This window comes from Lemur catta, chromosome 15, assembly GCF_020740605.2.
Source record: "Lemur catta isolate mLemCat1 chromosome 15, mLemCat1.pri, whole genome shotgun sequence".
NCBI classification, from domain to species: Eukaryota; Metazoa; Chordata; class Mammalia; order Primates; family Lemuridae; genus Lemur; species Lemur catta.
Window position 1 is genome coordinate 2,172,056 of NC_059142.1, and position 22,524 is coordinate 2,194,579.

The 22,524-nt window shown below is 51.1% G+C and overlaps 1 protein-coding gene across 2 annotated transcripts in view; it reads right to left on the reverse strand.

The window, feature by feature from the left end:
• The window catches only part of LOC123650580 (multidrug and toxin extrusion protein 1-like), a 30,161-nt gene extending 12,990 nt beyond the window's left edge, over nucleotides 1–17,171 (reverse strand). The window contains exons 1-10 of one of the 2 annotated variants that reach the window (XM_045569468.1): nucleotides 16,964–17,171; nucleotides 10,399–10,500; nucleotides 8,856–8,924; nucleotides 7,791–7,939; nucleotides 6,863–6,905; nucleotides 5,623–5,667; nucleotides 2,110–2,207; nucleotides 1,739–1,836; nucleotides 1,519–1,632; nucleotides 1,367–1,434 (exon numbers count right to left, since the gene is read on the reverse strand). In XM_045569468.1, the coding sequence (XP_045425424.1) occupies nucleotides 1,367–1,434; nucleotides 1,519–1,632; nucleotides 1,739–1,836; nucleotides 2,110–2,207; nucleotides 5,623–5,667; nucleotides 6,863–6,905; nucleotides 7,791–7,939; nucleotides 8,856–8,924; nucleotides 10,399–10,500; nucleotides 16,964–17,098 (921 nt within the window). In that variant the 5' untranslated portion in view covers nucleotides 17,099–17,171. The remainder of the gene's footprint in view (nucleotides 1–1,366; nucleotides 1,435–1,518; nucleotides 1,633–1,738; nucleotides 1,837–2,109; nucleotides 2,208–5,622; nucleotides 5,668–6,862; nucleotides 6,906–7,790; nucleotides 7,940–8,855; nucleotides 8,925–10,398; nucleotides 10,501–16,963) is intronic. The other variant, XM_045569469.1, reaches the window with a different exon arrangement.
• Nucleotides 17,172–22,524: the final 5,353 nt, after the last annotated feature.

Sequence of the window (22,524 nt, forward strand, 5' to 3'; positions counted from 1 at the left end):
TAAACAATTGGTGGATCTGAGGGAAAGGCATACATCCTTCTTTGGGTTAAGTAGAAATATAAATGTAAATTCTTATGAGCCTATTAAAAAAGCATGTGGAAACATAGGCAAAAGGCATAAGTTTCACTTTTAGGAATTTATCTCAAAGACATAATCAAACAGGTGCCCAGAGATATTTATCCTGGGATGTTCACTGAAGTGTTGTTAATATTATTGGAACATTGGAAATAAACTAAATATTCAACGAGAGATTGTTTTAAAAATTATACTACACACAGTGGAATACCATGTACTGTTAAGCATTTGATTTAGATGTAGTTACTGAACTTACTGAAATATAAAATGTAAAAACTGTTGAAGTGCAAAATTCAGGTTAAAAAATTCTGCCAAGGATAAAAGAAGAAACCCAAAAACAAAAAAATCATAGGTCCTTAAGAGAATGATTCTTAAGGAAAAGAGGAAATGTACACTCTATGTGCTTTTAAAACATAACTAATATCAGGGGAGGTGGGAGAATCTAAGCTTTAATACCACAAAAAAATGCCAAGCACATCTACTGGCTTTAGTCCCTTCCTACATTACAAACTCGCCTTTCTGTCTTTAATTTTATATTTCTAAAGTATCATTTGCTAGAGAAGAGAGTCCTTCAGGATTTCCAGTTGACGTTTTCAGTAAAACAAAATCAAAGGAAAGCCTCTAACGACTGGGGATCTTCTATCACATATCAAAATTTCTTTCCTTTTCAAGGCTGAATAATATTCCATGGTGTGCATGTACCCCATTTGGGTTAGCCATCCATCCATCCATGGACATTGGGCTGCTTCCACCTTCTGGCTGTTGTGAGTAATGCTGCTGTGAACACAGGCAGAGAGGTATCTTTGAGACTCTGCCGTCAGTTCTTCTGGGGACCTGCCTAGCAGGGGCCACACTGTGTTTTCAGAGGCTGCAGAGCCAGCAGGAGCCAGGCATGATGACGCAGGCAGGCAGCTTGGTATTTACTGCTATGCACCCAGTCTCATCTCTCCTTGATGCCACCCACCTGTCCCCCAAGGCATTTGTGTTGTGACAACTGAAGAATATTCTAAAAGTACAGAAAGAAAATCAAACCTTTCAGATTTGAGCTGTTAGGAGACAGAACCAGCAGGTCATTTGGAGTTTCTGCCCAGCGTCCCCCCTTCAGTTCACAGGGAAGACCCAACTGCACCAGAAGCCCCTCCCAGTCTCAAGGATGAGATTGTACTTTCCTCCATCATTTCACAAATGATCACTTAAGGGATGAATGCTGGTGCTCGTTGTGCAGGGCTCTTTTGGATACCCAGCAAGGGAAATAGCCGGCATCTCCACACCCCTGGCCCCCAGTGCTCACCATGTACACAATGATGGCCAGTTCATACACGATGGACTGAGCTCCCAGCTCCACCATGCCAAGGATACCTGGTGAAGAAAGACAGCTGACACCTTGCTTTTGGTTAGAGCCCTACGTTCCCACCAGTCGTCGTCACTTGTGCTCATACAGACCGCTCAGGAAGCTCCCGACCTCATAGGCCCACCACTCGATGCACAGCATGAGCATGCTGGGGACAGCCAGGTGAAGGAAGGAGGCCCAGTCCTGCAGGCACTCAAGGGACCACCCTGCAGGTGGGACACATACAGGTTTCCTGTAGATTTGGCCATTGGGCCACAGCTCAACCCGAGACAAAACCCACGTCCAAGTTAGAAGACACAAGGCAGGCTTTACCTCCCCACGTAGCTTGATGCAGTTTTTTCCCAAGGATGTAGAGGAAGAGCAATAGAGCCAGGGTGAACTGGGAGATCATATTTGCCAGTGCAGAACCTCTGGAAAGAACAGTCCCAGTGAGGGGCGCTCCCTGTCCTCCATCCTCCCCTGTCTCGCTCTGCAGGGAGGGGAGCCACGGGTCCATCCCTTGCAGCGCCATCCTCAGCAGGCCCTGAGGTCTTCTTCCCCCGGGAGCAGCGTCGCCCTCCATCCCTGACAGTGCTTTCCAGAGTGGTGCGAGGACCAGCTGAAGGGCCCACTCAGTCTTCTCCCCGCCGGAAAAGCCACATGCAAGTCGTGCCTTCCCCGTCCCAAGAGTACATCGGACTTACATCACCCCAAGGTGCAGCTGATGGAGAAACACATAGTTGGCGAGGGCGTTGACGAGGTTGGCCGCAGCTCCGGCTAAAATCTGGGGCAGCACGATTCCCTGGAACAAGGACACGGCACGCCGTCCTTGACATCGGCAGCCCAGGACTGCCTTTCTGCTGCCCAAACACACATTCGGTGTCACAGGCCTGGAAGGAGGGCTCGACTGGGGAAGCCCCGCGCCCCATCCCCTCCTCTTCTCTCTGAGGAGTGAAGTGCAGAGTTCTGGCCACCGCGAGACACGGGCAGGAAATGAGAAGACAGCAGAGAGGGACGCAGAGGAATGGCTCGTATCCAACAGTGCAAGGACTGGCAGATTAAAAGGGTCCAACAAGCCATTTTTGACACCGGACGATGGGAGAAAAGGACAACACTTTCTCGACCAAAGTTGAAATTCAGAAAACCGACCTATGAAAATCTTGGGAAGCTAGAGTTTCTTTCTGGAGGATGGAATGGACTCTCATATGTACAGGGGCAGAAGAAACGTCCAGACTACTTGGTACCTCAAATTAAGACTTAGGGCATGAGAGTGAAATTATATCAGACCAAGGAAGTAAAACTCTATCCTGCCACGCATCAGGGTAGAATAACAGACACAGATAAAGTCAGCTGCAAAGGTACGAGGAACCACTGAGTCTCCCATGGTCACACTGCCCCTGTCAAGTGCCACCGCACCCCCTTTTGGAATGACTGCTGCTTTCTTTCCCACTGGGAAATTTTGTTCCCTAAAATCATGGACCATAAGAAATTTTGCTGTTTGAAATCGTATCAGTAAAAAGAAAACATCTCACTCTTGGCTGGAGGCTGGGTGTCACTTTAACACAAAAGAGCAGCCTTCATTTCCAACCCAGGCGCAGCCTCCCCTGCGTTTCTGGGCGCGGCCTCGCGTCTGTCCAGCCCCCACGGCCACGGCGGCCGCGCGGTCGCCGACGGAAGGGCACCTGCGTCCCCGGCGCGGTCCAGGCCCGGCACTGACCCCTTTGCTCCCGCGCTGCTCCGCGCCTGCCAACCACGACCTCGTTCCGTCGCACCAGAGCCCACCCTTCCTCACACTCTTAGAGCAACTCTTCCTCCCCTGCCCGCCGAGACGCCCCCACCCTGGCCTCTCTCAGTGCCGTGGGTCCATAAACCCAGCTGCAAACCCACCCCGGCTGCAGGTTTGTCTCCGGTGGCCTCGGGCTAGTGGGGCCAGGACGAGCGTCATGGCCGTTTGTGTATCGGGAGACCCGGGTTAGTTTTCAGCGGGGGAGTTCGTGATCAGATTTACGTTTCAGGAAGATCCTCTGAAATGACAGAGGACGAACGAAAAGAAATGAATTCGGGCCGTGGCACAGAGCGGGGGGACTGCAGGAGCAGGTGACCGGCCCCACGCAGGGGGGAAGGGAAGACGGCGTGAAGGGCGCGACAGGTGACTCGGCAGAGGAGGCCGAGGCCGCTCCTGGCCACGGGACACGGGAGGCGGAGGAGCGGGGCACGCGGAGGGGTCACGCCCGCAACGTGCACGCGTCCCTCAAAGGCAGCTGGACAGAATGACCGGATGTTAGAGAGGTGAACGTAGCGTGACAGGCACAGAGAGGAAACTGAGGACACGAGAGGAGACAGCCGCCCTCACAGCGAGGTCAGAGAGGCCATGGAGCCGCCTCCCGCTCCAAGGCCTCCGCCCTCCCACCCGGAAGTCTGAGCGTCCCCGTCCCCGGGTCGCAGCGGCTCTCTCCCACCCCGCGCCCTCCCCCAAATCCCAGCTGCTTCTCTGGTTCCACACGCAGCTGATGGCCAGGCTGTCTTCTAGGGAAGGGCCCCAAGGCAGAACCTTTCTGTTAAAGGTCGAACATCCCTCCCCCGGTCCCACAGCTCCCTGCATTTCATTCTGCGCATTCTTCCTTCCCCATCACTGGTCTGGACCATGTCCATAGCTCTCATCTCTCCCCCTGCCAATTAGTGTGTTTCCAAAACTAAAATCCCCAGCAGAGAATGCAAAGCCCTACACGTACTGACCCGGGCCAGCCCACCTCTCGGGGGTTCCATCCACTGCGACCTCCACCATAGCAGTGGCCTAACCAGACCCCACATGCCCCACCCCTATGAGCAGGCTCCTCTGCCCCTCTGGCTGGGAGCCCAGGTGTCCTCTGGAACCCAGGTCAAACCTCCCGAGCCGTCTCCGCTCGTGGCTTGCAGTGTTGTGCCTCAGGGTGTTGGAGAAAAGGGTTCCACATCCACCATCCTCACTAGATTAAGTCAGAGCCTGAGTTAGGGCCACCACAGCTGTGGGGAGACTGAGTCAGGGAGAAGGCCCTGCAGTGTGCTAAGGCCACTACCCTGCTTCAAACAAGGCTCTAGATTGAAAGCAGACAGCCCAGAGACAGATCAGCTATGCTGATTTCCTTCTCTAGTCTGCAACTATTTCAAGTACACAATTCTAACACTAATAAAGATTCAAAACATTATTGTTTTATTAATAGGGTGTTATTTTAATTTTAATAACACTGAAGAGGCCGGGTATGGTGGCTTATGCCTATAATCCTAGCACTCTGGGAGGCTGAGGCAGGAACATCACTTGAGCTCTGGAGTTCGAGACCAGCCTGAGCAAGAGCAAGACCCTGTTTCTACTAAAAATAGAAAAATTAGCTGGGCGTCATGGCACACGCCTGTAGTCCCAGCTACTTGGGAGGCTGAGGCAGAAGGATCACTTGAGCCTAGGAGTTTGAGGTTGCTGTGAGCTCTGATGACACCACTGCACTCTAGACAAGGTAACAGAGCAAGACTGTCTTAAAAAAAAAAAAAAAAAAAGAACACTGAATAGATGGGAAACTTCCTTCTTTCTCCCCTTCCTCATCCCTTCCTGGTACATATGTCTAGAAAGCCTGGCTGTGTGGCTCGATCCATTTCCTGGTACCCCATTTGCCTGAATTTACCTGGAAGGAAGCTGACAGTCCCACATATGTTGGCTTCATAAATCCACACCCACCACGTCTGGGTGACCACGGTGGGGCTTTTGGCCGTTACTGCCAATCACATGTGAAGAGCTCTAGCTGACGTTAGGTATCATTACAATTGGAGCGTTTGTGTGCCCACTGAGGAAAATGGGGCCTTTCAGACAGAACCCAGCAGAGGTGGGCTCCCTGGAGCCAGACGGGCCACTCCATCCCTCCGTTCTGCCTGGGGAGCGGACAGACACTCACCCTTCCTCCCGGGGAGCTGGGTTCAAACGCAGAGCCAAAGCACACTGCAGCTCTGACCCTCTCCTGCCAATGATGACATTTCCAAGTGGAAATTGGATATGAATTTTCCAGAGCCAAGAATAATGTTGATATCACTTAACAAACCTTTCAATATCAAAGTCCTATGTGCACAACATCCCAAAATGTCTTCCTCCATCCTGCCAGGTCTCCCTGGTGCCAGGGGGTCTTCAGGGCCCCCCATCCCAGAAAGGTACAAACTCCCATTAGCCTCCCTGAGAAAAGGACAGTCAGCATTACCTGGTTGAGCAAATATTTAACTTGTAACGTATACAGAAAGGTTGCCTACGAGAGAACAAGAGAGAGCGATGTTAACGTTCAGCCTTGCCACACAACAGTGAGGTCACAGGCCCGCGGCTGGGAGCCACGGCTGGCTGGAGCCGTAACCAAGGCTTGGCTGCCCTCTGCTCCCACGCGGGACCACAGAAGCTGTCACCTCAGGATGGGGGCAGGGAGCTATGGCCGGGTGTTTCATGCATGGGTGCGTGGCACGGAAAGGAGGTCCCTGGACAAACTGCAGGTGGGCACCTCCTTGTAGCCTGGGCTATAGTCCCATTTGGTGGAATAACTAAAGAATATCACATTGAAAATGTTTCAGGATGCATTAAAGAGCACAGCGCCAATTATGAGGGCAAATGGCTACTATTACGGGTTGAATTGTGTCCCCTAAATTCATATGTTGAAGTTCTGACCCCTACTGTGACTGTATTTGGAGTCACTGGCCTTTAAAGAGGTGATTAAGTTAAAATGAGGTCGTCAGGGTGGGCCCTGATCCGAGCGGACTGATGTCCTTATAAGAAGACAGAGACACCAGGGGTGTGGCACGTGCTGGGGGACAGCGTGTGGAGAGGCGGCAAAAGGGAGACCATCCACCAGCCAAGGAAAGAGGCTGCAGAGGAGACCAGCCCTGCCGCACCTTGACCTTGGCCTTTCAGCTCCCAGACTGTGAGAAATAAGTTTCTGTTGTCTAAGCCGCCCGGTCCGTGGTGCGACGTTATGGAGCCCGAGCAGGCTGGTTCAGCCGCACTCTCCCACTGAGTAACACTTAGCTTTCGTGGTTCCTTGACCTCGCTGCTGTGTCAAACATTAACACACACTTGTGGTTCTGTGTGATCACACTCAGCGACAAAAGGAGGCTAAAGGCTCCACGTGATGCCCTCAGGGGCTCGAGGGTGGGGAAGACTTTGCCCCTATACAAAACAAAAAGTCTGCAGTCTTCTCCAGGGATGATCCTGGAGGTCCCTCCAGCTTATAGAGTTCAGGACAGTGGCCCTCTTGAGTCACCTCGACCCTGGGTTTCTGTGAGACAAACATTTGTTGTGTCCTTCGTGGGCATGGTGAGAACCACGCCGCCTTGAGGAGCCAGCGCCGCAGGGGAGACTCAGCTAACGCTGAACCAGCACGCTGGGCTCCCGGATGCCGCAGCTGCTTTTTCACCAACACACCCCAAGAAGGGAAGCTCTTAACCCTGAGCACTTACAGGAAGAGCTGGAATGAAGATCGTGACATAGGTCTGGGTGAGCCTGCAAAAGGAAAAGAAAGAATGGTGATACAGGCCTCTGTTTCAAGGAGGCAGAAGGAGGCAGAATAAAACAGCTAACACTGCCTTTTGCATTCTCAGCGTTTTCTAAATTAATGGGCTTAAACTGCTGGAGCAAATGTAAAAATTTACACCTAGAGCTTGTCATCTTATACCCCAGATAACCTTCCTTGGTGCTTTTAAGTCTTTAGGTCCAGGGCAGGGTCTTCAACCTCGGCTGGATGGCCGGATAGCTCCCTGTTGTGGGGAGCTGTCCTGGGCATGGCAGCGTGTTCCAAGGCCTTCCTGGCTTCTGCCAGCAGGAACCCCTCACTACCAGTTGCGATGACCAGAAATGTCTTCAGATATTGCCAAACGTCCTCTGGGTTCAGAGTCATTGGTTTAGGACAAGGACTTGTTAAAGGTCTTAATTCAACCAGTGGGTTGCACATTAGAATCATCTGGGATGCTTTGAAAGCCACTGACGCCCAGGTCTCACCCTGGAACAATTAAGACAGAATCCTGGGGGGTGGGGACCAGGGGATGGGTGGGTTTGAAAAGCACCCAAGTGGTTTTATTATCAACCAAGTTCAAGAATAACTAAACTATGAACCAAACCACAAACTACCATCCCACGGGGAGGATGTTTCCAAATCTAATTGCACTCAAAACTCTTAACCCTAGGAGCCACCCAGAAGAGGAGGGATCTAGAGCTTAGATGCCAGGTGTGGAAAGTACTAAGACCCGGGGGACGTCCACTGAGGAGAGCTTAAGCCTGGCTTGGTGCGCAGCCCCCCGGCCTTTGTAATCCCAGAGGCTGAACCTGGAAGGACGGTCTTTCCTCCCCTGGCACAGACACCCAGTCCCACCGTGACAGGTCCCGTCTTACCTGGACACGTCGGGGTCCTGCCTGAAGAGCAGCAGGATGTGCTCGGTGTTGAGGAAGAGCGCCCAGCAGGGGAAGCAGCAGAGGAGCAGGATGAGCGCGCCCCTCTGCAGGATGACCCCCACGTGCTTCAGGTTCCGGCTCCCGTATGTCTGGGTGCACACGCCAAAACACAGCCGTCAGCACAGACGCGGCACCCTCACTGTCCCCCCAAAGCCTCAGTCATGCCTTGCAAAGAGTTTGCCACAGTCTTCAGGTAGGAGGGCACTGATGGTGAGACAGATGAGGGATTCTCAAACTTGGCTGCCCATTAGAATCAGCTGGGGAACATTTTCAAAACTCTGGTGCTAGGGTCCTGCTAAAGATATTCCAGATTTAATTGGTCTGAGGCAGGACTCAGATATCAATAATTTTTAAGAGCTCCCCATGTGATTCTAACGTGCAGTCAGGGTTGCATAACCTGGAAACTTGTTAGAAAGGCAACTTCTTGAGACGGGCTCCAGACCCACTAAAGCAGGTCCTGGGGGCAGGGCCAGGGGTGTGCCAGAGCCAGCTCCTACCGGCTTACAGGAGCCAAATTGTGCATGGCTCCGTGTTCAGTGACATCTCTGCGGTAGCTTGAAATTAACCACAGAGGGAACACTTACACCACTGGAACTGGCAAACACCACAAGTCAGATGTTTCCCTCCCACCCCTGCCCTGAAGACCTGGTTGTTGAATATTTACTGGCATGAGATTGGCTGGGGCCCAGCAGCCAGTGTGTTAACAAGCCCTCCCGGCAATTCTCAAGTTTGAGAACCACAGGACTATGCCAAACCCAAACATGCAGTGCGTGATAGAAATGCCCCCTATTTGGTCAAAGCATAGTGCCAGGCAGTCATGCAGATAAACTCTAGTTCCCAGCAGGCCAGGAGCACTGGAACTGATGACAGGTAGCCACTGTGGGTGCTTGCTGGCGTGGATTTCCTCGCCTGTGCACATGACTCTCCCTCTTGCCCGTGGGGCTCTTCCATCTACACTCGAGAGCCATCCAGGGTCACTGTGAGAGTGCAACCGCTTCCATATACCTGGGAGATGAGGGTGTCACACGCAGAAGATAAGCCAAATCCCACTGAAACGCCCGTGATGTTAATAACCTGGAAATAAACCCAAGGGTAAGGCTACACAGGGTCGAAGGAGGAGAGGAAGACACATTCTCTGCCTGTGCCGATGACAGCCTGCAAGGCTCCTCCCTCGGCATTCACAAGTCAATCTGCTCAACTCCCTTCACTGCCTGGAGCCCTGCTCAGAGCAGTTGCCAGCTTAAAGGACATGCGCGAGTTCAAAGAGCAAAGAAAAGTTTAGGCCACAGGTGACTACACAGCCGTTCTCTTTTCTTAAGTCTTAGCCATTTTGCTCTTCAATTTGGGGATCAGGAACCCTTCCTGAGGGAATGCAATGTGGCACAGTGGCAGTGTCGGGTCCTAGTATGGCCTGTGTCGCTATCCTGAAGGGCACCGGCGTACGGAGGCAAGTCTGACATCGAGGCCAGGGCCTCTTCAAGTGTACTCACCTTCACCAGGGTCAGCAAGAAAACCCTGGGGTCCCTGGAGCTTCGGGGAGCCCAGGACAGTGCCCCTCAACTGGGAGTGGCATCACAGGATGCCTGACGCCCTGCCCATCTGGAACCTGGCACCTCCACCCGAGTCTATAGCAAGGGGCCCACGGACAGCAGCCCAAATGGGCCCAGCCTAGAAGCAGCACTTTGAGAAATGCCCACAGCCTGCAATTCCTTGGCCAGAGAATCTGCTGAGGCTGCTAAGTGCTTCCTGAAGGCAAAATAAACTAGTTCCGTATACACTTGGTGACTAGTGAGTAGTCTTGCATAGTTCAAGGGTAGCAAACTCAAACACCTGGAGGACCAGGCAGGGAAAGTGGAAGTGTGTCTCCACCAGGGCAGTAGAGAAGGGCAGGGGAGGCTGCGGGAGCAGGAACACACACCCTGCTGAGAGCCACTGAATCCATTTTTCTAGAAATAACCTAACTACCCAAACCAAAACCCTTTGGTCTTGCATGGCCAGTTGAAAATCCCTGGCAGAGACTGATGGCATATCTCTGGTTTTGGGGTTTACATCTACAATACAGAGAGGATTTGGGGTCCCACCGATGTTAGGTTTGGATACTAGGATCTGGACTTTGCCTTCCAGTTCCATTTCCAGATTAGGACTTTCAGGAAGACAGACACTGGAGGGGGTGAGGCACGGGGACTGAGTTTCTCCTGATAAGTCAGACTTGAACTCTCCTCTTACAATTCCCTTCTCCTGGATGTGAGAGCAAGAGTGGGAACCAGGCCTCATGGATTAGAAACTAGACGATGAGGCAGACAGGATAATGTCCCCTCAAAGATGTCCCCATCCTGAGCCCCAGAACTTAGGAATCTGCGAGGTGACATGGCAAAGGAGAATTACGGTTGCAACCCCACCGGCACCTTGATCTCAGCCCGGTGAAACCCACTGCGGACTCCTGCCCACCGGAACTGTAGGAGGGTACGTCTGGGGGGGTCAGGCCGCTATGTTTGGTATTTGTTAGAGCAGCAAGGCGTGGATTAGCATTAGAAGGTCCCATACGCACAGCAATTGCCAGGGTGACAGCGTCCAGTTCCAGCTTGCCCAGGTGGCCGCAGAACACGGAGCTTATGAAACTGATCAGGAACACCATCAGCTGGGCCAGGAACTGCGAAGCGAGGGAGAAGGGAGGTGAGGTCAGTGCCCAGGCCCCAGGGGCAACTCCACCCCGTTCAGCTCCAGCAGGAAACAAAGAAACCCAGCACCAGTGAGCCTCCACCACCTTTCACAGGCAAATGTATAATTTCAGGGGGGGGGGGACGCATCTTGAAATATTAAACTTTTTTTTGCAACCACAGGGTCAGAATCATGTTTTTGAGAACTTCCCAGTGTTTTTGGTTTATTTTTTTCACTGCAATTTCTCATGCCATAGATCATGTTAAATTTCCTCTGAAGTTTGCAAAGGCTGCCTTCTGGGATAACCCTCTTGCTACGTGAGATTCCTAGTGAGGACTGGGGAGAAAACAGCCTTCGACAGTGAGCACTCACTGCAGCCCGCAAGGAATCCCACAGGCAGCAGGCGCTGAGGGGGAATGCGCTCATCCCACTGGAAGGCCGGCGGGGTCTGAAACCTCCAGGTGACACACTTGGGGTCTGCAGAGCACCTTTCATTCTTTAATTCTGTGCAGCCTCAGATATGAGAGCAAGTTCAGCTTCTGTAATATTGAGCTACTCTTCCTCAAAATTCCAGCCACTGCTATGAATTGCTCCACTATGTTTTTGCGGCACAACTGGGCAATGAGCTTATTTCTTGAGGTTAATTTAAAACCACGTCCTGCCTCCCACCCGCCAGACCCAGGCTGTCCAGTCTCTCCCTAGGGGAAGCCCCTCTCCCCTCTGAGGCTTATGTGATCCAAGAGGGGGGTTCCTCTGACCCCCTGCTCCTAGGAGGAGAGAACAGGTGCCTAAGGATTTGCTGCTGTGCTGCCACCACCCACAACTGCCCCTACGACGCCCGTTTTTAAAGCTGATCCCTGGGGATGGTGACGTGAGATGCTTGCCTCTGGTCCAGCCCTGATGCCACCTCTCGCAGCCCTTCAAGGGAACTGGACTCCTCTGTGCTGAGCTCAGACAGGACTCCCTCCCTCGGGCTCCAGCGACACGGCTTCGAGAGCTCAGCTCCAGCAGGCCCATGCACGGCCCGTGTGCCAGCGCCATGGCCTCCCCAAAGTGCTATGCCAGGGCCCAATCAGGCCCCTGTGCCTCAGCGGTACCGACGACCCTCCTCTTTCCTTCCCCAGCATCCACATCTGGGGAGAGACAGTTTTCAACTCTTGTGATGGGCCCAGAACTTCAAAACACGAAAAGCCTGTTCCTAACCTGGGCGGCGGTGTTTGTGTGTTGTAGGGACACATCTTTCTTGCATCAGTTCTCAAACCATGATCCAAGTACCTCTCTCAGCACCACAGAAACCGAGTGTGAACTGGAGCTCGGTGCCTTTAAATTGTACATTCATGTACCTTTGATGGCCACGGAGTCCTTTTTTGTTTGTAAACTCAGCAACACTTCCACATCTTTTCAGATCACTGTCCTTTAAGCCTTTGTGCACATTAACCATCGCAAATGGTCATGTTCACCAAATCTTCCTCCTTCCCCATGGGACATCGTGTTTCCATGCCACGGTGCCCTGTCTCCCTGCAGCCCACACAGAATGTGAAAACATGTCCCGTCTTCCCTATTGTTAGGCCTTTGGAGAATTTCCCATACTTTACTATCACAAATTGTACCGCCCTGAACATCTTTTTCACTTGGGTGGGGGATGGGCATTTTCTTAGGGCGAGTGCCCAGGCCGAGGGTGGGAATAGTTGGATGTCTCTGATACAAAAGGCCAGGAAGTCAATCCGAGTTAAACTAATCCCTGTGAGATTGACCTTCTGCATCAGTGCCAGCAAAAACCGTTTCTTCGTGAGAGCTGCTGAAGCTTTGCCGGGGTTATGGCAATAACCCAGTGCTCAGATGGCCCGAGTCGGGCAGCCCATGCTGAGCCTCGGTCTCATGGCCCCAGAGTTTGGATTTGCTAACTTCTCAGATCTCGGTTTCAAGCCCTTTGGGTTTGAACTCTTGGCCACAGACCGTAGTTCATGTACAAAAGGGTCACATGGGGGAGGCTGTCAAAATGCCTGTGCCCTGGCCCATCTCAAGAGGTCCACGGGGCTGGGGAACGCACCCTACCCCATGCGCACCCAGTCAAGAGGCAGGTGGTCGAGGACCACACCTTGAGAATGCTCCAGACCCTCTGGGATTTTGCTGTCACAGAGCACATTGCTGTACTCAAGGAGTTACACAATTCTAGACAAAGGTTTATTCCCCTAGGTATTTCAGTGGTTGCTGTCTGAACAACAGCCTGAACTGGCTGTGGCTCGGACAGAGCCAGAAGGATGATAGAAATTGCTAGACTGTGCTTCTGTCCCTTCTCCTTGCCACAGGGACCCTCCTCAGGTTTTGGCCGGGCAGCAATAAACAAGCTTGGCAGCAAGACAGAGACTCACCGCCTGGCAGCTTTAGCAGGTGCCCTCTAGGGCCAGATACCTCCAGAAGGGCCTCTCTTGCCCGCTCACATGGATGCCTGGGAGCTAACCCACCAGAAGGGACCCGAGAGGACATCTGAGACAGTCCCTTCTTCTGTACATGAGGAAGCACAGGATGGGAGGTTTAGCAAGCAGCCCAGTCACCTGATTCTCAGCTCAGATGGTCAGTGAGGGCAATATCTTTGGAGTACAAAGTACATCCAGCACTTGGGGTACAGGGTGAGTTGGACAAACACCATCACTCCATTCCTACTTCATGGAACCCACAGTACAGACGATCCCCGACTTATGATGGTGCAAAAGCAGTATGTGTTCAACAGAAACCATTGAACTTTGATTTTGAATTTTGGATCTCTTCCCAGCCTAGCAATTTGCAGTCTCAACTCCCTGCAGTGCTGGGCAGTGGCAGCGAGCTGCAGCTCCCAGTCAGCCCCGAGATCACCGGGGTAAGTGCCCGATGCTCTACGGGAGACTGCGTGGCCAGTGTTTTTTGGATTTTGTGTTTTGTGTTTTCACATCCCACCATGTCTACAGAACGCCCATCTGTGTTTCCTGCTTCTGGTGAGAAGATGGCAATTACTCTAGAGATGAGACTAAAGACAACTGCCCACTATGAAGGTGGCAGGCCAGCAGTGGCCATGCTGTGGGGTAGCACTTTCGCAATCCACGATCTCAGCCACCTTATCCTTTAGAGGCATTTAGCGCTATTTCCAGCTTGGGTAACCCCATAAGTCGGGGAGCAGCTGTAGAGGAGGGAAAGATGTTCACGATGCAATAAACAACATGGCTCATGACGAGTGTGATGAGCATGACAGCGCAGCAGAGGAGTCAGAGAAGGTTTCTGGAGGAAACGAAGTTGAGCTGAAACCCGAATGATGACTAGGTCAAGGATGAGCAAGCAGGTGAAGGCGGCTTATCTGTCAGGAGAACATTCTGGGCGGAGGGAAGGGGTGTGGCAGGACGCACTGAGAGGCAGCTGGGTGCAGGGGACAGGTCAGGCAATAGTGGCACAAAATCAGGCAAGGCCAGGCCACAGGGGGCTTAGAGGACCAAAGAAAGGGTTTTGAGCAGGAGGTGAAAAGCTCCACGTGGAGCAACTGGGACAGCATGGCCCACGAGGGTGGAGATGCCGAGCAGCGGGTCGGCAGGGAGGTGTTTAGGGCACTAAACCAAAGGCCTCAGTGAGGATGGGTTGGAAGAGGAGATGGGGAGAAGATGGGGAGGTCCTGGACCCCAGCCAGGCTTCCTCTGTCCAGCTGCCACCATCCATGGACGCTTCCTCACGCCCAGGGGAGCTGTCTTCCACTTGGTCTTCTCATCTTAGGCCTAGGTTATCTCTGGCCTCTACCAAGCTTCCTGCTGAATCTGATGTCACTAACCACTCTGATACGTCTTTCCCCCACTTCCTGCAGGATCCTATTTATTTATTTAGAGACGGAGTCTTGCTCTGTCACCTGGGCTAGAGTGCCGTGGTGTCAGCCTAGCTCACAGCAACCTCAAACTCCTGGGCTCAAGTGATCCTCCTGCCTCAGCCTCCCGAGTAGCTGGGACTATAGGCACACCCTAATGCCCGGCTAATTTTTTCTGTTTTTAGCAGAGGCAGAGTCTCGCTCTTGCTCAGGCTTGTCTCAAACTCCTGAGCTCAAGTGATCCTCCCGCCTCTGCCTCCCAGAGTGCTGGGATTACAGGCGTGAGCCACCGTGCCCGGCCTTGATACAATTTAAATGGTCAGTCTGCATGTTTTTCTTCGTGTGTCCTGAGTCAAGCCAATCTCTCCAGACACCCTCCCCACTCCCCACCCTGCTGGCCCTCCCTGGTCTATTCCTTGCAGCCCCAGAAGGTGCTTGAGCTCTTTCCCAGGTGTTTCTCCCTGCACAGATGGAAACAAGCTCCCTGAGTTGGAGCCTAGCCTATTACGTCCCCGACAATGCCACGCACAGCCATGCCCCCCAGAAGTGGGAATCCATCTTCGGGGTTAGCCAGGTGATCAGATGTTAATGACAAGGAGAAAGCATGGTTGGAAGGCATGAGGCTAGGTATTTGCAACCACCACATTCCCCTCACCAAATACTGGTTTTCCTGAACTCTCCACAGGATAAAATGGAGAGCCCCCCATCAGCTCCTTTGAGGTAGGGATTGTTCTCTCCACAAAGGCCTCATTTAAAGCCCAGTGGGAGAGGATCACCCCTCAAAGGCTAGGGTCAGCTTGAGAGTCTGCAAGGGAGAGAGAGGGGAGAGAGAAGTTCACAGAGAGGGAGGCTAGACAGGGCATCCTGTTAAATTGAAGGTGGAGCCTGAGGAAGACGCGATTGGACATGGAGTGCCACCATGTGCCCTGGGGAAACAGAAAGCTCACAGCAGATGGGAGATGGGACAGAGACCAAGAGGGACTCCACATACAGTTCACGAGTGACTAAACAGGTGCCGGAATTCTGCCACCACGTTTCTGCAAAGTAGTCAGGGTCACACAGACAAAGGACTGGAAGGAAATTTCCCAAATTACCTCTCAGTGCTTAGATTTCAGAGTTTGTTTTCTGCAGTGGATATGCATTACAGCTGCAATAAGCACAATCTTACACATGCACGTTCACACGTGAGCACACAAGAGGGCAAGGGCGCACCCCACGCCCAGGACACCAGGGGTCCCTACATCAGGGGGTCAGGCAACTGGGAGGGGCTGGGTCTCAGAAAGCTGCCCTGTTTTTTGTTTTTGTGTTTTCATACCAGCAAAGCATTAACAGCCTTACAAAGCCCTTCTTACAGCAACTCTGTGAGGGAGCGTTGGGCCAAAACGGACTAGTGTCCTCATTTTATGGATGAATAAGCAGAGACTAGAAGAGGTTAAGAGAGTGCTCCAATTCACACAACTGTTTCCTAACATACCTTGGGAGATCAAAGCCGGGAACTGAACCCCAGGTCTTGAGATTCCAAACCATGGGTTCCTTGCAGCCCGTGAGAGAGCATTACAAACTCCTTCACACTGGCAGGATTTTCCTGCCATGGCTTTGTCCTTGGCATTATTCCCGCTGCCCTGCACAGCACAGTGGGTATCACCATATCCCACAAACAACAGCGCCATCATTGCAGGGGGGCACGGTTGCCCACCTTAGCCTGGCCAGGTGCAGAATGCCTGCCCCAAGGCCAAGGCTTATTCACCTCTAAACATGCACAGGTTGCTTTTTGTCCAGGGAAGTGGCTCTCCTAGCCCCTTGGCTTGAAAACCACCCAAACTGCTTGAAAACATGCATCAGATTATATTTTTGTGATTTTTTAAACCCATATTACTTTTAAGAGACAAAGCAGAAAGAGCCCTAACCTAATGAATAAAAACAAAAAAGAAAAAATCCCACAGGTGAGAACACCTCAACTCTCAAAAGAACCACCTTTTTAAAACTCTTCTTTTAAAAACCATAATTATTGGCGGGGAGGGGAGTGTGGTGTAGGACGCCTTTGGCTTGCTTGGTACAGGCTGGCTCTAGCTTCGGGAGAAATCGTTTTGGAGATCTAAATCCAAAACAGACAATTCACCTCCCTCCTCCGCCTCAGACTTGTTTAGATACCTGAGTTCCCGGACTTTACAGTTAGTTTTCAAAGAAACCAAACTCCCCACTGCTTTGACGTTCAAGTAACTTTTGCTTCGTTGGCTGGAATCAGCCCCTGCGAAGGCACACCCAGGTGCACCTGCAGCCTGGACCCAGACAAGACACCGGATCGCGACCCGTTAGACGCTCAGGTCCCTGGTCCCGAGTGGCTCCTAATGCAGGAGGCGGGAGCCACCGGCCTTGCCTTGTCGCCCGCGCGCCCGGGCGCGTGCCCGCTATGCCCGCAGTGCCTGCTGCGCCCGGCGGGTCCGCGCAGCCGGAGCGCACGCGGAGGAGCAGGGCCGCCCGGCCGGCTCTGGGCACGGCGCCCCTCGGCGCCCGCCCGCTGCCCCTGCCAGCTCGCCCTGTCCCCTACCTACCTCCACCAAGGCACACGCGGAGGCACCGGCCACCGGGCTCCCAACGACCCGGACCGGCCTCCAACCCAGGCCGTCTTACTCACCGCGGGGCCCGCCAGCACCAAGAGCGCCCGCAGCTCCTCTAGGAGGTCGGACAGCGGCAGGCAGCGCGGCCCGCGGCGCTCGGGGGTGGCCTCTGGGCCTCCGGGCCGGGGCGCGGGCTCGCGGGGAGCCTCCATGTGCCTGGCGAGCTGCAGCAGGGAAGCTCCGCGGCCGCGGCTGGGACGGCGCAGGGCAGCCCGCACTCCAGTCCCCGCCCCGGGCCGCCCGCCCCCAGCCCGCCCCGCGCCGCCAGCCAGTCTGAGACCTTGGGCGCACCCCTTGCACCTCGGCACCACTGCGGGCGCCGGGGTCTTGCAGAGGCCCAGAACTCCTACACTTGGAAGGCAAAGTTTGAAAAAGCTCTGGGAACTAACGGAAAGCGCTCCGGGGGCCGGTCCTCAGACGCCAGGGCTCACCCGGGCTCTGCGCCTCTCTTGGGGGTTTCAGGTTCTGAAGGATGTGGCGTGGAAGGACCTAGAGTCCTGGAGCCGCGACTCGGTTGGCCGCCAGCAGGGTTTACGGGTTGGGCGTTTCGGTGGTCATCGCCGTGCAGGTTGCGCTCAGCACACTGGTTTGCATTCTGCAAACTGCTTTTCCCCCACCAGTAAGTAGTTCCATTAGAGATTTCTCTGGCTAAACAGATCACTCACCCTCCTCCTCCACGCCTCAGGATTCTTTAGATACCTGAGCTCCCGGGCTTTCCAGCTAGTTTTCAAAGAAACCAAGTTCCCAGTGTTTTGCAGTTCAGGTAACTTTCGCTTCCTTGCCGGAATCAGCGCTCAGAGAAGGCACAGCCAGCTGGCATCTGCGGCCTGGACCCCGACCGAGCCCCCTGGGAGCGCAGCAAGGATAGAGCAACACATTTTGCAAGTGGCTCAGCTGATGTTCCATGGTCTTCTTGGCTGTCTGTCCGTCAGCGTGATGTGGGAGAGCCAGAGCATCAGGCGAACGGGGCTTCGAGGGACACCTGCCGCGTTCTACCTGCAAGAGCACGGGCAACCTGCTTGCCTCCGGGTCTCGGTTTCCTCGACTGTAACCTCGAAGCAGTGTCTACATCCCAGTGGTGAAGACTCGGACTGCACAGGTGGAGACCAGAGTCAGTGCCACGTGCCCTCAGCCTGGCACAACCATTGCCTAACAGTGTTAGCTACCAGGACAAGAATGATTTCTGTAATAGTCAAAATTCTTGCTGTTGTAAGTGATCCAGCGTAAGCAGAGAACATGGAAAACAGAAACTTTTTGGCTCACGGAACCAGGAAGTTTGGATGCAGAGATTTAAAAACAAGATCATTAGTGTCCTCCCCCCGTCCCATCTCTCTCCCCGTCCTTTGCCATTCTCTTCGGTTTCATTCCTCCTCTGCAGGCGGCCTCTCCCTTCCTGCCTCCCATACCCTCATTCCTGTCTTTCCCATCTGGTAGGCCAGAAAGTAAGACCTTCCCTTCTTCTCTTCTAGCTCCAAACTAACTAACAAACAAAAACCGGGGAGAAAACTTGATTGGCTCTGCTTGGGTTTCATGCCCACCTCTGAACAGTCACCCTGCCCAGGAAGACAGAGTCTTCGGTTTGGCTGGACCTGGACCAGGCACTCAGCTCTGTGCCAGAGGGGTTGGGTGCTACTTGTGAGTGGTAATCGTCACACCAGAACTGCATGCATGGAGTAGGGGAGAAGGTTCCCAAAAGAACTGAAAGTCTCAACAGACAAAAATCCTAGGATATACACTACATCTCTGATCACTGCTGTTCTTGAATAGTCTTCTGGAAGTCCTGACCAATGTAATAGGACATGAAACAGAAACACAATGTATAAATATTCAGAAAGAAAAGGCAAAAGTATTACTTGTAGTTATAATTCCAGGGAATCGAAAGAAATCAAACAGGAAAAAAGCTAATGGAATTCATAAAGGAGTTTAGTAAAGTTGTGACATACAAGTTCTTCAACAAATCATATAAGTCCTTTATATGAGTAATATTGTGTATGGAAATATTAAAAGAACTTTCTTTCACAATAGCAACAAATAAAAACTCCTTGTGATCTGAAGCATAGCTTCTCACTCCCTAAAGGTGGGTTGTACGCAGTGACTCCCTTCCTAAGAGCACAGTATGGAAAGTGGGGAAATAGTAACTCTACACAGAGAAACCTGACAAAACTGCCGTGGCCAGGTGATCAAGGTGAACGTGGACAGTGGGGGATCATATTGATGGTACGTACCTGCCTTTGTTTCCTAGGGCTGCCGCAGCGAGTTACAGCACCAGTCTGCCATAACAAATCAATAAACCCGATGGCTTAAAACAACAGAAATTTTTCTCTCACCGTTCTAGAGGCCAGAAGGCTGGAATCCAGCAGTTGGCAGGGTTGGTTCCCTCTTGGGGGGCTCAGGGAGAGGATCTGTTCCATGCCTCTCTGCTGGCTTCTGGGGTTGCCTACAAGACCCTTGGCATTCCTGGTCCGTGGCAGCCTGGTTCCAGTCTCTGCGTCTGTCATTACAGGGCGTTCTCCCTGTGGGTCTGCCTCCGTGCCTCTGTGTCTCTTCATAAGGATGCTAGTCACTGGATCAGAGGCCACCCTCATCTGTATGACCTCATCTTAACTTCATTACATCCACAAAGACCCTATTTCCATAATAAGGTCACATTCTGAGGTTCCAGGTAGACATGAATTTTGGGGGACACTGCTCAACAGAGTACAGTACCCTTGATATGATATGGTGACAAGGGCACATTATGCCTGTGGTCTTCTTCCTACAACTCCAGTCTAATCATGAGAAAAACATGAGAAAAAAATCTCAGTTGAGGATCATCCTTCAAAACAACTGACCAGTATTCCTCAAATGGTCAACGTCATTGAAAACAAAAACAAGGACATTCTGAAAAATTGTCACAGCCAAAAGGAACCTAAGGAAGCATGAGGACGAAATGCAAGGTGGTGTCTTGGATCTCGTCCTGGGAACACACACACACACACAAAGGGCATTAGGTAAGAGGCGAGGAAATCTGAATGAAGCAGGGTCTTTGATTAGTAATACTGTATCAATATCAATTCCCTGCCTGAAAGTTGTTTTTTAAATACAATCTGAGAACTTCCCCAATTGCTGGAGCAAATAGCCAGAAAGTTCAACTCTCCACAGCAGCTGAAACCAACATGGAATGTGGGATTTTTTGCAACGCTCTGAAGTTTTTACTTGCACAGGGGTGAGAGCACTGCGTACAGCTTTTAGTGTCATCGTGGGGGTTACATTGGACAGGGAATAAGATGCATGAAGCTGTTTCTGTTTTGGTGTTGTCATATTTTCATTTCACTGGGATTAAAAGAATCAAAGCTAAGTGTGGTCAGGCCGCAGCACAGGCAGATCCCCAAATTATGCCTAGGAATAATTTTAATATGAAGTATATGTGACACTTATTTTTCAATTTTAGACAAGACTTGCATTAGTTAGGATCACACGTGTTCTTGAAGTTGGCCAATATTTTCCAGTTAATATATCAGGTTGTATTTCCAATTCTTTTAAAATGTAGTAAAATGATTCCAAAAGCATTTGAGAGTGTAAACAGGAAGGATAGGAAAAAAAATTCTGAGAAAGAAAAGTAAAGAGGGAGGAAGTAGCTCTATTGGCTGATAAATAGCTTTTTAAACAATGTGCTGTTAGCACAAGACCAGACAACTAGATCAAGGACACGTTAGGTAGCCAAAAAATAGACTCTCTGGTAGGTCTTACCTTGCGTGAGAATGTCACGTGTGTTGAGGATCATTGGGATGGACGGAGGAAAGGATTACTTCAGAAATGGCTGTGAAAAATCCTGTTTGACTTGGAAAGTGTTGAGATTTTGACTGACATTGCAGTGGATCTGCAGATTTGTTCAGAAAGAATGCATCTCATTAAAATACTGAATCTTCTGGTTTAGTCATATCTGTAGTCCAATCAGTGCCCCATTCCCCTAGATGAGTAATTTACTGACTTTGCTGATGACGCTTGATAAATAGTCATTATGTTCACATGTGGCTCTTAACGTGCCGAGAGGTATTTTCAAAAACATATATTGAAGTTGAATTTTATCAGAATTTTTTAAAGTATTAATTGACATGATCACATTTTTCTTCTCTTTTAGGATATTAATTTAAGTTCATCACAGACTTCCAAATGATTAACCATCACTGATTTCTGGAATACATTTCCTTTACTCATAGTGTCATATAATTGGTATATACTGGTGGATTTATTGCTAATATTTTATTCAGGATTTTTATATCTGTGCTCATAGATAAGAGTCATTTGTACATGGACTTACTGGCTTTGTCCAACTTAGGTTATGAAGGTCATGTATAACCGTGTAGAATCGGTTGTGAAACTTTCTATTTTTGCACTCTCTTCAGATACCGTAAGAATGATCTGTCCTTGAAGGTCTGAAAACACTCACCTAGAAGACCATCCGATGCATTTTTGGGAGGTGTATTTTGTTTAAAAATAAGGAAAAAAGTTTTCTATTTCATCTGAAGTTGGCTTTTTTTTAACCTCTTTTTGAAGCAATTTTGGTCATTTGTCATAAGTGTTTATAGATTGCTGCTGAAACAAATTAGCTCAAACTTAGTGGCTTAAAACAGCACAAATTTACTATCTTACAGAGATCTGAGTCTGAAATGGGTTTTGTGAGGCTAAAATCAGGTGTCAGCAGGGCTGAGTTCCTGCTGGAGGCTCTGGGGTGAATCCATTCCCTTGCCTTTCCCAGCTTCTGGAAGGTGCTTGCCTGCCTTGGCTCCCGGCCTCTTCCTCCAGCCTCAAAGTGCATCACTCCAGCCTCTGCTCTGGTGTCACAGCTCTTTCAGACTTTTACCCTCTTGACTTCCCCTTTGGGCTGACCCAATAATGCAGGATAATGTTTGCATCTCAAGATCCTTAAATTAATCACGTCTACAAAGTCCCTTTGTCTTGTAAGGTTACATAGCCATAGGTTCCAGGGATGAGCACGTGGACATCTTTGGGGGGGGCATTGTTCAGCATCCCACATTCACCATGCTCTCAACATGTCTCTGGCTTGCCTGCTTTTTTATTTTATTCTGGTTAACTTTTCATGTCCTAGTGGGTACTTTCTCAAGCAGCTGTTTTCCAGGAAGGATACCCAGTGTATGCTTTCTGAATCTTTGCATGCCATCGTGTTTTACATACTGGGGTGCTCCTAGCATCATGTGTTACGGATGAAGAGTCCAATGGCACTCTGGTTGTCTCCTCTTTGCAGGAGCGATGAGGGTCATTGTGGTTAATTCCCCAATATTCCTTTTCACCCCAAATGATTCATTTTAGCCAGTCATGAAAATCTCGTTTTCCTTGTCAGGGCCCTATGTAGGGAGGAAGATGCATGACTCAATGCTAGCCTTGAAAATATGAATGAAAATCTGACGGTGTTTCTGTGAGAGGTTTCCTTGTTTCTAACACAGAGTCATAGAAGGAATACCTCTGGATGCGGTGGTATTTGGTTGTCGTGTCTAGAAGTGCTGCAGCCATCACGCCACTGGCCCAAGCATGAAGCCAATACTGGAAAAGGACAAAGCCAAGAGAATCACAGATATGA